Source organism: Maylandia zebra, linkage group LG8 (genome assembly GCF_041146795.1).
Source record: "Maylandia zebra isolate NMK-2024a linkage group LG8, Mzebra_GT3a, whole genome shotgun sequence".
Taxonomy (NCBI): Eukaryota; Metazoa; Chordata; class Actinopteri; order Cichliformes; family Cichlidae; genus Maylandia; species Maylandia zebra.
The window spans coordinates 27,524,468-27,539,252 of NC_135174.1; the positions used below are offsets into that span (position 1 = coordinate 27,524,468).

The following is a 14,785-nucleotide window of genomic DNA, read 5'->3' on the forward strand; positions in this document are numbered from 1 at the left end:
ATCTCCACCTCTGACCTGCAGCACAGATAGAACTTGTCCTGGATTTCTGTTTTCAAATGTGCAAACATCCAGTATATTCTGTATTCATGCAGTCAACCAGCAGATGTTTCTCAAAATGCAGATTTCATTTGAAGCCTCTGATTTGGTAACAGTACTCTGGGACAATTTTCTATCAGCTCTAAATGTGCTCTAAAGGATCCCAATACAAGGAATGAATGAGTTCCCTGAAATGAATATCACTTTCTGCCGGGCAGCTTTGACACCATCTGCTCCTCTGGCCCTGATGCCTCCTCCACCCTCGGGGCCCAACCAGCCTGTGACGGTGTCCCGTCTGCAGATGCAGCTCCACCTACAAAGCCTGCAGCAGAACACCAACGCCCTGCGCAAACAGCTGTCACAGCTACGCAACATGCAGGTTTGTAAACAGACAATTTTGACTGAAAACTATTTTCAAATATGCAAACTAGCGTGTCACCCACACTTTTCCCCTCCCGTGATGTCATATTTTTTGTCAGCAAGGTTGTGCAAGCTTGGACCAAATATTAATATTAATGCCCCACTGTACAATACATTGAATAGCGTTGATCACCTGCTTCCCTCCTTTGCTCTCTGTTTCACTGTTGGTGGGTCTCCTCGGCTCTGCGCCAGCAGCAGAGGAAAAGCAGATTTTTTAGAAAAGAACTAAAGTGAAACGAGTTCACAAAGATTAGGAGAATAATATACATTTATTTTCATCATTTATTATTATATATTGTTTAAAATGTAGAACTTATAGAATCCTTTAAGAACTACTTTTTGATCCATGTTTCATATTATTGCACTTTATTTAAAAGAGCCTTGTAACCATTGAGTTAAGAGGGTTTTATCTATGTGCGGTAGCCTCAAAGGGGGATATGTAATATGTGCAGCTTGCAGTACTGTTAGAGTTGAGTCCCTCGATTAAGATAAAGGATTACTGGGGAGTTTTCCTCTAACAGAGTAGGAGCTCTTTTTGCAAACAGACCAACACACCAGATGTTGTTTGATCCCTCAGGAGAGTAAGTTTTAACTTCAGTACATTTACCTCATAAACTCACAAATGCAGTTTGAATATTTGGGTACGTGCACTCATCCAATAGTGTGAATGGAAACCAGTTCAAGTTTTAAGCTGTGACTCTGTTTCCCAGCTGGAGAACCAGGACTCGGTGCTCGCCCTGCTGAGACAGACGGAGTCTGAACTGAGCCTCATGATGCTGGATGCCATGCGCACCCAGGAGGACCCGCTTCAGAGACAGCGCCTCCTAGTGGAGGAGGAGAGGCTCAAATACCTAAACCAGGAGGAGCTGCTCATCCAACAGCTGCAGTGAGTTTGATCTTAAGTAAGAAGCACAGCAAACAGTCAGGTGGTCTCGGTTGGTTCGGTGAGGTGAACGATTCATGATGTTTCCAGTTGTTTACGCAAAGTGTAGACAGTGTTTCCTGGTATGTTTAGCTGAAGTTTCATTATTTCCTGGTTTAAGCTTCACATCAAAATCAAACCAGGAAAAAAAAACTTTTTGCATTCATCTGCTAAACGATGGTGCTGGCAACAAGCACAATTTTGGGACTATTTTGTAAATGTTTTGGAAGCCAGTAGTAGATGAGTAGTAGTACATGAATAAAGTCTTACACTCAGTTTTAAAATTTGCAGGGCATCCACTGTGAATTCAGGTGTGAACAGTTACATTTTCAAAATAAAAGACATTTACAAATTTCTGTCCTTCACAGCGACCTGGAGAAGTCTGTGGAGGAGCTCCAGAGGAACTCGTCCGTGAATCACGGGCTCGTGACGGAGCAGGACGTGGAGCAGAAGAGCAAAGAGCTGAGGATGCTGGGAGAGACACTCACTGAGCTAAAAAGTAAATGCTGTCATGACCAAATCTGTGATGTTTTGTTTGTTCTTTGAATGTTCGACGCTTTAAAATCCTCTCAGTTAACGAGACTAGAGGACATAAACTACATCTGCCATTACTGATCAGGAAGCCCTTCCCTAACCCCTGGAGTGTTTAACTCCTCGACCTTTCACCTTTTGTGTTACGTCTCTGTGTTTCAGTCTTTGATCCCTCGATCCCGTTTGCTTGTTAAGTGATGATGTTTTGACCTCGTTTGCAGATGCAGTCATGTCCTGCGTTGGATGAGGCTCTCATTTCTTTAGTGCGCTGTTTATATTTTATCAACATGAAATGAGACCCTCAGAAGTTTCCAGCTGTCTTTCTGTCCATCTTTCTAGTAGCACTATTCATGTGCAGTGCACCTTTAAGGTATTTTAATCACACGGTGCACACCACAGTCTGGAATCACTCTTGGGCTGGCTAAGATTTTAGTGTGGACATTAAGCTTAGCATCAAGACTCATTCATAGAAAGTCATCCAAACCATGGATGAGCATATTAATAACTGTTGTCAGACATTCTCTCAGCTGAAGTTTGATGTTTATTTCGTCTTCCTGCCGTTTGTTGCTGCCCACCAGGAACATTTACCTGTTATTGATAAGTTTAACCCTCATCCTACATCTTCCCTCTGATAATCTGTTTATATTAGCCCGGCCATATCTCTGTAGCTTTATGCCACATAGAAAATTATTATATGTCAAACATGCTATGTTCCAACTTGCACTGAGGAACTGTTGGCACCATTGTCTCGCAGCACAAAAGCTATTTGTTTGAATCTGCTCTCCCGAGCTCTTGTGTGGAGTTTGCATGTTTTCTGTGACTACCTCGCACAGTCCAAAGAGATGTGTGGTAGGTTAATCTGTGATAAACTAATCGTGTGATTAGGCAGAGGATCCATAGTGGGTCCACGACCCTCTAAGGGACACTTTCAATAGGGCATAAAAACCTGGGATTCTCCACCAGTTTCTCTTAGAAGTGAAGAAGCTTCTAAAGAAGTCCAGGTGCTTTTCTTTCCAAGCTCCTTTAGTCATCAGGAATAGAAAATTGCTAAATGAAGATCAGTCTATTTCCTTGTCACCAATCCTCCACACAGCGCTGGTGTTTATTTTTACATCGTTGATTACATCCATCGTCGTGCTTTACCTTTGAGTTTCTTTTTAGAATGAATTCAGAGCATGCAGTATCATTTTCAGATGTTAATTAGTGACCTACCGTGACTTCCTGCTGACTTCTAACTGCTAATTGTCATAAATCCTCTTTTTCATGAATTTCTGGATATTAAACTGTATTACAACAACTGAGGGAACGTTCATGCTGATCTTTGTATTGGAACTGATTTGGATGCTTTAGTGGAACATCTGTACTGATGACTGGTTAATGAAATTAACCACTTAGTTAAGATAATAGTTTTTTAATTTTACTGCTATATGCAAATGATACCCCACCGCTCCGCTGGTGAGCAGCTCTGTGTCTGTCGGTGCTTTTAACTTTAAACTGCAACAAATTCAAAGGAAAAAGGTTTCAAACACCTGCCAGGCTTAGCTGCACTTTCCAGCACTGTTGCTTCACCTCTGCTGTAGCCCAGCGAGACATTAACACATATCTTTGTTTACAGGATGAGACTGGATTAGCTGAAGTAATCTCCCTCTGAAAGTGGTCCCATACAAATTCATTTTTACACTTATTTGTTTTGCAAAAGGAAAAGTGCTGAGACGTGAATCTAAATGAAGCTGAAACACTTTGTTTTTAAAGCTTCGTATCATCATAATTGCATCACTGTAATTGCAAATATTTTGTGGCTGAGGGTCCAGAAGCCAGATTTTTAAAATTTATTTTAGTGCCATGAAATACAACAGATAAATTCCCTGTAATATTTATTACTACTGCTAATGTACTTTTCTAGAAAAGCCAGCGTGTGATGGTGTAAACACTCACTAACATGACTTTACAATCAAATGTTTCATACAAACACTGATCATCATGAAATCTCCCCACGTACAGTACTGTAGTTACAGGTCACAGTTCAGGTGCTAACACTGCCAAAATACCGTGTTTGTCCATTTTCATGTTATGCAGACATGCAGATTAATATTTATGAGTCTTATTGTCCTTTAATTAATATTCATGAAGTTCCAGTTGGCCTCTGTTCCTGCTGCTTTGACCTGTGTACTTCTGTCTCTATCCTGAATATTAACAAGCAATTCCAAATCTCTTTGAAGCTCATTGTGTTGTGAGCCTGGATCCTACAAGTTTAACAGTGTCCTCCACTATTTTATATTTAATGTGAACTTAGAAAATGGAAAAATAGTTTTTATTTAGTTGGTTTTATAAGTTCTTAGTAGGACAAGACAGCAAAAGGAAAGGGACTGAAAATAAGGAATTATTTTTTTAAAAGTCATAAAAAGTGTTGCAGGTTAGACCATAAACAGGAAGTTACTGAAAAAGAAAAGAAAATCCAACAACAGGGAAGATGCATACTAAATACACACTAAGCAGAGAAGCAAAATAAGGGGCAGGTGAACCCAATCAGACCTTAATACAAACTCAACTTGGACGTCTACCTCTCCTCCCACCTTTGCACACTGAGGAGATTTTATTTATGATTCAAATGGAAGAATTACTTATGTGTAAACCAGATACTCAGAGTTGATTTAATAAGGGATTGGGATGCTTTCTTCAGTAATACCATAATATGTCTCAGAAGCAGTTCAATTTGATTTCAATTCAGTTTTATTTATACAGCTTTAAATCACAATAACAGTTGCCTCAAGGCGCTGTTTATCGTGAGCTACAGATCGGCCAGTAATAGAGAGAAAACTCTGAAAATCAGACAACAGTGACAACATTTATAAAAGATGGAAATCGCTTGGAATCACTCACTAGTTGCAAGTTTTAATTCAATTAAGTTTTAATTCTGTAGCACCAAATCACAACAGTTGCCTCAAGGCGCTTTGTATCGTGAAGTAAAGATCCTACAATGATACAGAGAAAACGATGAGGGGCGGCCGTCTGCCACGACTGATTGGGGTGAGAGGAGGAAAGCATGACAAAGACATGCTGTGGAAGAGAGCCAGAGATTAATGATAACTAATGATTAAATGCAGAGAGGTGTAAAGACACATAATGAGGGGGAAAGTGACTGAAGAGAAACACTCAGTGCATCATGGGAATCCCCCAGCAGCCTACACCTATTGTAGCATTAATAAGGGAGGATTCAGGGTCGCCTGAATACATGCTTTAGCAAAAAGGAAAGTTTGAAGCCTGATCTTGAAAGTAGAGATAGTGTCTGTCTCCTGAATCTAAACTGGGAGCTGGTTCCACAGAAGAGGGGCCTGAAAACTGAAGGCTCTGCCTCCCATTCTACTTTTAAATCCTATAGGAACAACAACTAACTCTTTATTAGGATGATGCGGTACTATGAGGTGGTAAAGAGGAGATGGGTCCTGATTAAACAATGGGCAGGATTTTAACCTTGATTTAGCAGGAAGCAAAGATCTTTACTCTCATCCAGTAAGATGTGGAGGTTATTTATTTAACTTGTTCTTGGTCATATTTCTTTAAAGTGACCGTTGTAGCAGTCGCATCATCTTCAATTTCCCATGTGCCTCACAGCCTCTAGTTTGTTCTTTATGTTTATGTTTTTATGGAAAAACAAAAACCAATAAATAAAATAATATTTTTTAAAAACAAGGGCGGGAAAAGAACAAAGGAGGGAAGCAAAATTATAGAAAACCACATGAGGAACTAACCTCCAAAATAAAATGGGAAATAAGAGGGACCAAATGAAAACACACAAACATCAGACTCAGATGAAGGGGAACACACTTGGAAGAAGCAAGAAGTGAGAGAACAAAACATAATCAGTAGGCAAGAAAAACAGAACAATGGATAAAACAAAGCTAACATATCTAACACTTTACTTCAACCAACATCCATCCATTCTTCTACCTGCTCATGGGTGGAGAACGACTTTGTCTTTTCTGCATTTCTTTTATTATGAAAAACAGAAGAAGAGTCTGAATCTGAGGCATATACAGCTTGTTACCAACACACACCCAAACAGGACATATAAATACTACAAAGAATGAAACATATGTTAAAAAAAGTTTATGTACAGATAAGAAGACATGGCCAGGACACGCCCCTGAGGCGCCGCCATTTCTGCTGAAATCCAACATCTCAGATGTTACAACAAGCTAACATGTCCTTACTTCTCGTTTAGCTGACCCCCGCTGAGCCCTCCTCATAGGAATCATCTGGATATGACAGGAAAATCCTGGGTGACAGAAACAGCATCCCGTCTTCCCTTTATGTCCCCTTCCCTGTAATCCGCCTCCTCCCGCCGTCCCTGCTCTCCGGCTCTATTTCTTCTCACATCAACATTTCAACATATCTCTCTGACACACAGCTTTCTGTTTTCACTGATGCCTCTTTCCTCCCCACCCTGTGCAGACCAGTTCCCGAGCCTTCAGAGTAAGATGCGCGTGGTGCTGAGGGTGGAGGTGGAGGCTGTGAAGTTCCTGAAAGAGGAGCCTCATCGTCTGGATGCCCTGCTGAAGCGCTGCAACACCATGACAGATGCTCTCAGCACGCTGCGCAGGTACTCGAATTAAAAGTGAAATGAACCCTCGCTCAGTTATTAAAGCAGCTCAAGTATTTTCTGCAAGATTTACATCAAACCACACAGTCAGTCATCATTTTTTAGTAATTTGGTTTAGATAATACAGCTGACGTCAGTCTTATCAGGACCAATCAATTATTTAAATTTTTTTTTTATCATTTGATTATTATAAAAAATAGTTTTTTCTTTATTTACAGATTATAAAAGGACTTAAATAAGGATATTAAACTACAATATATACACAACATGTGATCGAGGTTTTAGGAACGAGCCCAGATAAATCAAAAATCGTACTTGATCTCCTCTTCATGGTCATTTTCCCGTTCACCTCTCAATTCTTTTCATCACAGCTGCTCATTTGAGATCTCTCAGTAGAAGTGTCCTTATGCTTCTCCCCCTGTGATGTGTTCTGGATCGGCTCCATCGTCTAAAAACAGCATCTTGATTTCAACTTGATTTTCATTTTTTGGATGGAGCACAGGGATGCAAGTCTGGTGACAGCAAAATGCTCAGAGTTTTTCATTTGCCGTGTCACCGTCACTCCTAGAAGTTCCCCCTCAGACACTTCAGCAAGTTACAGTAGAACAGCTGGCAGTTCCACCTGGGTGGATGAATTTAATGCATTAGACTGTGAATGTTTAACGTTGCTGCAATATGAGCGGGTGGTGTCCTGACCATCTTTGGTTCGCCACATCTGGTTTCAAACATCGAGATGGCAAAAGGCAAAAATGGTCACCTTCTGATGTCAAAAGTACGACTTTATAAACCAAGTGAGAGTGACTACATCCATCGTTTATATACAGTCTATGAGCCAAAAAGAACGATGAGCTCGTGCCACGCCGAGGCGCCTGTCCATCTGTGTGTTCGCGAGAATCTCTACTCCCCCTTTACCTGTACTCAGAATTTAACTAAGCTTGCACAAACTGCTCAAGATTGAGGTTACACTCATTTTAGAGGCAGTAACTGCGATGAGCTGATGCATCTGTTTTATCAGAAGGTCTTTTCCAACCACTAAAAGGGACCTAGTTACATCTTGGTGCCAGATGCCAACACAATATCAGGCAGGTGGTCATTTTGTTTTGCCTGATTGGTATATATTAACATCTACACAGATTTAATAGAAACAAAGGCTTGTGCGGTGCTAATGACTACATAAAAGTTCTGCAATTTTTTTTAATTTAATTTCGTGTTTTATCCAAAACAAAGGTCCAGGATTGAAAAAGGATTTGTTGTAATGTGGAATCAGTGGAATGCAGCTTATATGGGATTTCCAATTATGTGTTTAAGATTAACATTTAAGGAAGTAAAATCAGAATTGATGCATGACTGTGCTGCCAAACGCTGAATAATGCCCGTGAGTCCTGTGTGAACACCGAGAACATCAGAGGAGAGCTGACGGGCGCAGCAGTCTCTCCTTTCCACTGTTGGTATTTCTGATTAATGGTTAAACGTTCTGGTCATCAGACAGCACGCCTCGTTTCTGCTGATATCAAAATGATAACATGTCATATGTCGAGGTTTTTGTATTTATTTTTAATTGAAAGAAAAAGTTGAAAGTTAAAAACTGTCTAAGCAGCCGTTCGGGAACTTCAGATTAAGACGTCTGAATCCTGTAAACGGGATTATAAATCTCAGAAAAATGTTGATGCCGGTTTTCTTGGGGAGCTGCAGGACTTTAATGTAAGATCAGTAGGATTAAAATATGTGAGAAACTCCTCTCCAGTACACCAAGTATGGCCAATTATTTCAGCTGTGTCATCTTTCTTCAGTTCCTCATATGCGGTAATTCAATCGTTCATGCGATGAGTAATATATCACTTACCCTCGGTGGTGATCTGCAGTGATGTTTGTTTTAATAATCCTTTATCTAACTAGGTAAAAAAAGTCTCATTCAGACTGAAAATATCATCTTGAAGATGGCAGCAAACATCGTTACATTTATAGACACAAACAAACAGACAAATAAAACTGTCACACAGAACAGATGAACCCGGGATGTGCCGGGCGCAGCTGTGTCGCTTTCAGGTTCCGACGTGGCCACGGGAGCTAATGGCGCCCACCCCGAACGGTGATGGCACGTCTGGCAGACGTTCCAAAAGCATCTGAGGAGTAGCTCTCAGCAGCAGAGGGAAGGGCAGGAAGATATACACAGAAGTATCATAGGGAAGCCAGTTAATTTCAAAATAAAAGAACCCATTCAGAGTCAGTGCTTTACAATACGCCTGGTTTGATTTGAAGCTTTGTGTAGATGTGACATCATATGACATCCTGATCAAAGCTCCAAGTTTGAACGGGTTCATGTGCAAACAAACTTTCAGAACCATTTTGTTCTTGATCTTTACTTGCACGATTGTCAAAAGGCAGTCAAAACATTTAATAGGAGCTTTGGGTTTAATAAGTTTGCCTGAGCTGACCCAAAGGTGGCACAACCAGGAGCAGTGTGTATTTACTTCAACATTTACAGCTTTGTGAGCCATAAACAGGATCAGACCATAAGGCCTCGTTCTGCTGTAACATCCTGAGACACGTCGAAGGCTTTCTGTCCGACGCAATGAAGGTTCCTCTACAGGTGCTCAGAACAAGATTTCCAGGAGCGATCTAATTAGCAGGAGTGCTGGAGCCAGTGTTTTACAACATAAAGAAATGGTCTGGCCAAACTTAAATCTGGCACCATTTTTGCCTTTTTATGGGTTCAACAGTTCAAGTTTTTGATATTTAAGTTTTTGCAGTCAGTCAGCAACAGTTTGGATCATTTATGATTCATTACCAGAGTTTGTTAAAGTAAACGTAATAAAAGCTGGTTAATCAATGACAATAGACTTCATTGTGTTAGCTGATGACCTTACCGTTATTCTGTTGTCCCCTTTGTTAAAAGACAAGTCACTGAGGGGGTGTGGAAGAGCCCCGAGGACCTCTCCAGCCAACCGCAGAAACGAGCCGATGACCTGAGTCGTACCTCTGATCTCGACATCCTGAACAGTCCTCCTCTCAGCCTCACCGATCTCAGCACCAGCGCCGGCCTGGCCAACTGGATGCCCGTGTCTGCCGGCGACGCGGACACCTCGGGCCCCGAGCAGGACATCCAGCCTACGATGACCTTTAGAAATCGAGTTCTTGATGAGCTGCCAAGCCGGCGTCCTCCTGATAAGTCTGTGTCCGCCGAAGTGCGACTGGTAATGAGCTGCTCATTATGACTGTTTTTCTTCATCTTACTGGTGTGAACAATCTTAATGTGCACGTTTTCAGGATCGGCCAGATGGCAAATATCCATTTACATTTGAAATTGCATCTGAAGGTACTTAAATCCCTCCATGAGACCGTGTTCACACGCCAGCAGTTTGTTTATAATTCCATTTGTCCATGCAGCATTAGAAAACAAACTGCTTCTCTCTGCCTTGGTTATGTGTTTCCAGCTCTGCCTCTTAGTAGTTTGCATGTTAGGGCATATCATTTGTCTATATCTGTATTTATGTCAGGCGGCCGAGCGGGACTGGGAGGAGAAGCGTGCCAGCTTGACCCAGTTCAGCGCCCAGGACATCAATCGCTTGCTGGAAGAGACTCAGGCAGAGCTGATGAAAGCCATCCCCGACCTTGACTTCGCTGCCAGGCACATAAACAAGCCGGCAGTGCCCCCAAAGCCCCAGATCACCATCCCAATAACGTCCGCCGCAGCTACCTCTGCAGCTGGGACCACTGGGACCACAGCCACGACCTCCACCACTACAAACACCACACCCAGCGGGGACCAGCAGCCTGGAAAGGTGCAGCTGGCTGCCCAGAAGCTGAACAGCATGGAGGGGGCTGGTTCGCATCGAGGCTCAGGTCAGTTTGTGTTTCAGATTTAAATCTGAGCTTTCAGCTTTGACTGAAGTGCCTCTGTGCCGTCTTCCTCCCCTCACCCCCAACCAGCTGGGGTGAGGGGGGGGGATATTACCTTACAATATAAATAAATAAATGTTAAATAAAGTTATTTAAACAAAATGAAAGTTAAAATACTAAAAATCTGTTTATTTTTAAAGTGGACCTCAACGTGGCCAAGTATCGAACAGAAAAGCCCTCCAAGTCTCCTCCTCCGCCTCCACCTCGCCGAAGCTTCCCCTCCGCTCACGGCCTCACCACAAACCGTACTGGAGAAGTCATCGTCACGTCCAAGAACCTGAAGGTGAGACTCAGTCAGGGTTCAGTATCCAGAACCACATATGAGTCATACCTTGATTGTTTTTTAGATAACAACCACAGAACCAATCACTTGATCATGTTTGAATACATCCATCTATTTCCTGAGCCACTTTTCCAATAAGGGTCGCATGGTGGCTGAAGTCTATCCCAGCTGTCGAGGGGTGAGAGGCGAGGTTCTCTTTGGACCGGTCACCAGTCCATCACAGGGCTAACATGGACACACGTGTGCTTATAGTCATATCTTCTAACTAACATGTTTGAGTCTTCCACTTTACTTACCTGAGCGATCTTTGAGTAATGCAGGTTTCCCCAGATTAGTGCGAGTTAACCAGGCTTTAACAGCTTTAACAGCACTTTCAGGATTATTGCCATGCTGCTACGTCGACAGGTTTTTACCACACAGCTTCAGATTTTGGCAGATCTCTGCAGACTTTGCTGCAGGTTCACAGCAGCATGCTGCCTCTTTCAGCTCACACTATAAATCAAGTTTCTGTATTTGCCCTCTGGTCCACAGTGTTGTTAATGCATATGGATTGTTTTGGTGGGAACTTTTCTACTTGTTTTTTTAGGTATATGCTGTAAATGTCTGCCTTTTCTCAAATCTATTAGAAATAAACGTCTCTATTTTCTTTATACAAACTACCCCCACTAACCAGAGTCGTTTCATCCTGTCACGCTTTCATAACTAAAACCTCTTGTCAGAAGTGGACTTAAATCTCCGTCTCTACAGTGATACATGTGGCAGCACAAAAAAAACGTAGCTCCCTTTTTGAGCAAGCCAGTCATTTCTGGTGCAAGTGCTCTCCATGGTGGTTCTGTTATATTCTGTTACATACAGTGGATCTCCATCATTGTCTTGTCTTCTTCTCCACATCCCAAACTGGGCGTGTCAGATGGCCGCCCCATCCTGAGCCTGGTTCTGCCAGAGGTCTCATCATGTTAAAAGGGAGTTTTTCCTTCCCACTGTCGCCAAAGCTCTGCTCAAAGGGGATCATATGATTGTTGGGGTTTTCTTTTGTTTTCATTGTAGAGTTTTTACCTTGACAAACTGCAATTTGGTGCTATATAAATAAAATGGAATTTAACTAAATTAAATGAAATTGAATTTGACCTGTTTGCCATGGCAGGTCAGTCCTTAGAAATGTTGTTGTCTTTATTTTGTCCTTTTGTAGATGGAAGAAGATGGTGACCTGCCAAAAACCCTTGTGAAACTGAGGCGGACCCCCTCCGATGCCCCCCGACCTGCCTCGACCCCTCCCGTGATCGCAGCCTCGGCCGTACAAGATGAAGACGACGAAGAGAAGATTATTGCCGAGCTGGAGGTACATTAGTCTGGATTTTTAAGTGAGAAGTTATTCATCTGATTTGTGTTGCAGATTTCTGTTAATACATGTTGTCTCGGTGTGATAACGTGTCTTTCATAAAACTACAAAGATATTTCAGAGAATGCCTGTAAAAGATTGTAATAAAGGGTACAGCAGCCCAGCAAAGGCCACCCCCACCCCTCCCTGCATCATGGGCAGAAAGGTAAATTAAAAACCTCCAGCTGCCTTCTGTCTCCGCCACACCTGTGGGCTCTGCTTCTGTTTCTGCTCATTCCCCCTTTCTTTGTATTTCCTACTACTGCTGAAGCTTTTGTAGCGACTAATACAAAGAGTCAAAACCTTTTTCAGGGTCACACTGAAATAAGCAGCGGAAACACAGCTGTAAAAAGCCAGCAGACTAAATTGTAGACAGCACTTTAATCTGGTGGTTTTCTGACCTTGGTTTAAAAAAACACCAGCATTTCCCACCATTTATACATTCTGCTTTCATGTAATCAGCCTTATACTGTGAGGTTTCTGTTAGAGGAGAAAAACACACGACGAGGAAAATCTGGTGATTCATCTCAGCGCGCTAGCAGTGACTGAATTTATTTACTGATTATAATTCAATTTAAATACAATAACTGGCTTTACAGGAGCGAGGAAGAGAGAGCACCGTGGGCACCATGCAAAAGTCTTCTTTACATTTTGCATTTTGTTTCTGAGGAGCGAGACTTCCTTATATTTGTTTCGCTTGTTCAAGTCGTGCAAACAACGGTGAAGGATGTCATGTGACTGCAGCGTCACAGTGTTTTCTGTCACTGTGCACGCAGTACTGCGAGCCGTGACTGATGGCATTAATCTGTTGTTTGCTGCTATGTGGATAAATGACTGGGGGAGTAACGATGACCTGTTTTAACAGAAAACTAGATAAAGTGTTAAAATCTATTAAAGTTGCCATGTCAACAGCACTGTATGTGAATCAGATTGTTTCAGTTTGTTTGGTGATGCTTAATTACTTTTCTGTGATAATGTAAGCTAATTAAAGTGTATGCTATATTTAAAACATCCTATTTAGTTTTTTTTAGTTTTTTACTCCTATGTGGGATCAACAGACGCTGAAATATATCAAAGATTAAAAGAAATAACTGGATTTTCTGGTGGCGTATATTCGAATTGAAAACGTATGTGTGTTTTCCACATTCATATTTAAAAATCCAGTTGTAGGCAGAAGGCTGAATATAAATTTAAGGTGGCTGAACTTTTCTTCTCTTTCTAACCCTGTTAATGTGTCCTCTCCTCTGCTGACTTTCAGTCTTGCATATTGTGATGTTTGTTTATAAAATGTGCATTAAGTCTCTGTAACCGCTGCAGCACCTCCTTGTAGCTGACGGCGTGATGCGATGTGCAGTGAGTCAGCACGGATCGAAGCAGATCATGCATTTAGTTTAGAGTGCTCTTTATGACAGCTCTGCTGGCACGTTGAGCCGAGAAAAGAGGTCTTGTTTTTGTTGGAATTATCGCACAACGCCACTAAGCAGGTAGCTGTCAAAATAAAGGGACGGTGAGACGAGGAGGGAGGGCGAGGGAGGGGATTTCAGGTTCAGAGCTGCAGACAGAAACGTTTCTCTGAAAGAATCTATTTTCTCACATGCAGGTGCTTTAAATTCAGATCCCGCTTTTGTTTGCTGAAGGCGTTTCAAGCAGCGTGGCATCTTTAAAGTTCCTGCCAACAGTGATTAAAGTCAGCAGAAATAAATTGTCTCTTTCTAATACTGGTCATTAAATCTGTGCTTTCCTGTGGTAGAATATTTTTACTGAAATTTGGTCCAGAGAGACGCAAAAAAGGTTAAAGGTTAAAACTCAAGAATGGTGAACACCGGCACCTAGATCCTCTGTGTACAGCTGCTCTCTACAGACGTGTAGACATTATGCAATCATTCGTCACAGCGCAGCACTGTAATAGATGTAAATCCAGTCATCAATGAAGATTTTTTTGTCACTTTTTAACAATTTAAGCTCAGTCAGAATCATTTTATTCAAAAGATGTCCTTCCACAGTACATTGATTCACCACCCTTCACTGCACATGCACGGAAAAGAGCGAACGTCAGTGACAGCAGATGTAATTTTAATGAAGACGTAAGGATGCAAGGCTAAAGGAGCTTAAACAGGAAGCTCTGCATGAGATGGGCATCAGCTGATGCAGCCTGGCACAGAAAACAACTGATCTGAAGTATTTTTTACAAAAGTCTGGTATACAGATCTTAAAAGTGTATGAAGACCTACTTTATTAAGTACATTGTTCTAGTGTGCAGTTTGTTCCATATTTCTGTGATAACATCACAAAGTTGCTGCAGATTTGATGATGTCAATCTCTCGTTTCACCACATCCCAAAGACTGGATTAAAATCTGGTGACAGTGGAGGTCATTTGAGTTCAGTGAGCTCGTTTTCATGCTCCAGGAACCAGTTTGTTGATGTGCAGCTGGATGGATCCATGTTTTTATGTTGTTTACATCAAATTGTCACTCAACCATCTGATTGTTACAGCAGAAGTCGCCTCAGACGAGGAAACATTTTTCTAAATCTTCTTTTGCCCAATTTGAGTGAGAAAATATGAAATGTAGCCTCAGTCTCAAGACGTTAGCTGACAGTAGAGGCGTCTGGTCTTCTGCTGCTGTGCCCAGGCTGCTTCAAGGTTCAATATTTGTGTGCTCAACGATGCTCCTCTGCATACTTTGGTGGTCAGCTGAGTAGCTATTAGCTTACTG

The 14,785-nt window shown here is 41.8% G+C and overlaps 1 protein-coding gene across 7 annotated transcripts in view; it reads left to right on the forward strand.

Annotated features, from left to right (window-relative positions):
* Positions 1-14,785, forward strand: part of srcin1b (SRC kinase signaling inhibitor 1b) — a 141,428-nt gene that overhangs the window by 115,172 nt on the left and 11,471 nt on the right. For 6 of the 7 annotated variants that reach the window (XM_023153866.3, XM_076887737.1, XM_076887738.1 and 3 more), the window contains 9 exons: positions 255-415; positions 1,167-1,342; positions 1,747-1,877; positions 6,362-6,509; positions 9,406-9,703; positions 10,007-10,352; positions 10,550-10,692; positions 11,882-12,031; positions 12,144-12,236. In XM_023153866.3, the coding sequence (XP_023009634.3) occupies positions 255-415; positions 1,167-1,342; positions 1,747-1,877; positions 6,362-6,509; positions 9,406-9,703; positions 10,007-10,352; positions 10,550-10,692; positions 11,882-12,031; positions 12,144-12,236 (1,646 nt within the window). The remainder of the gene's footprint in view (positions 1-254; positions 416-1,166; positions 1,343-1,746; positions 1,878-6,361; positions 6,510-9,405; positions 9,704-10,006; positions 10,353-10,549; positions 10,693-11,881; positions 12,032-12,143; positions 12,237-14,785) is intronic. The other variant, XM_076887739.1, reaches the window with a different exon arrangement.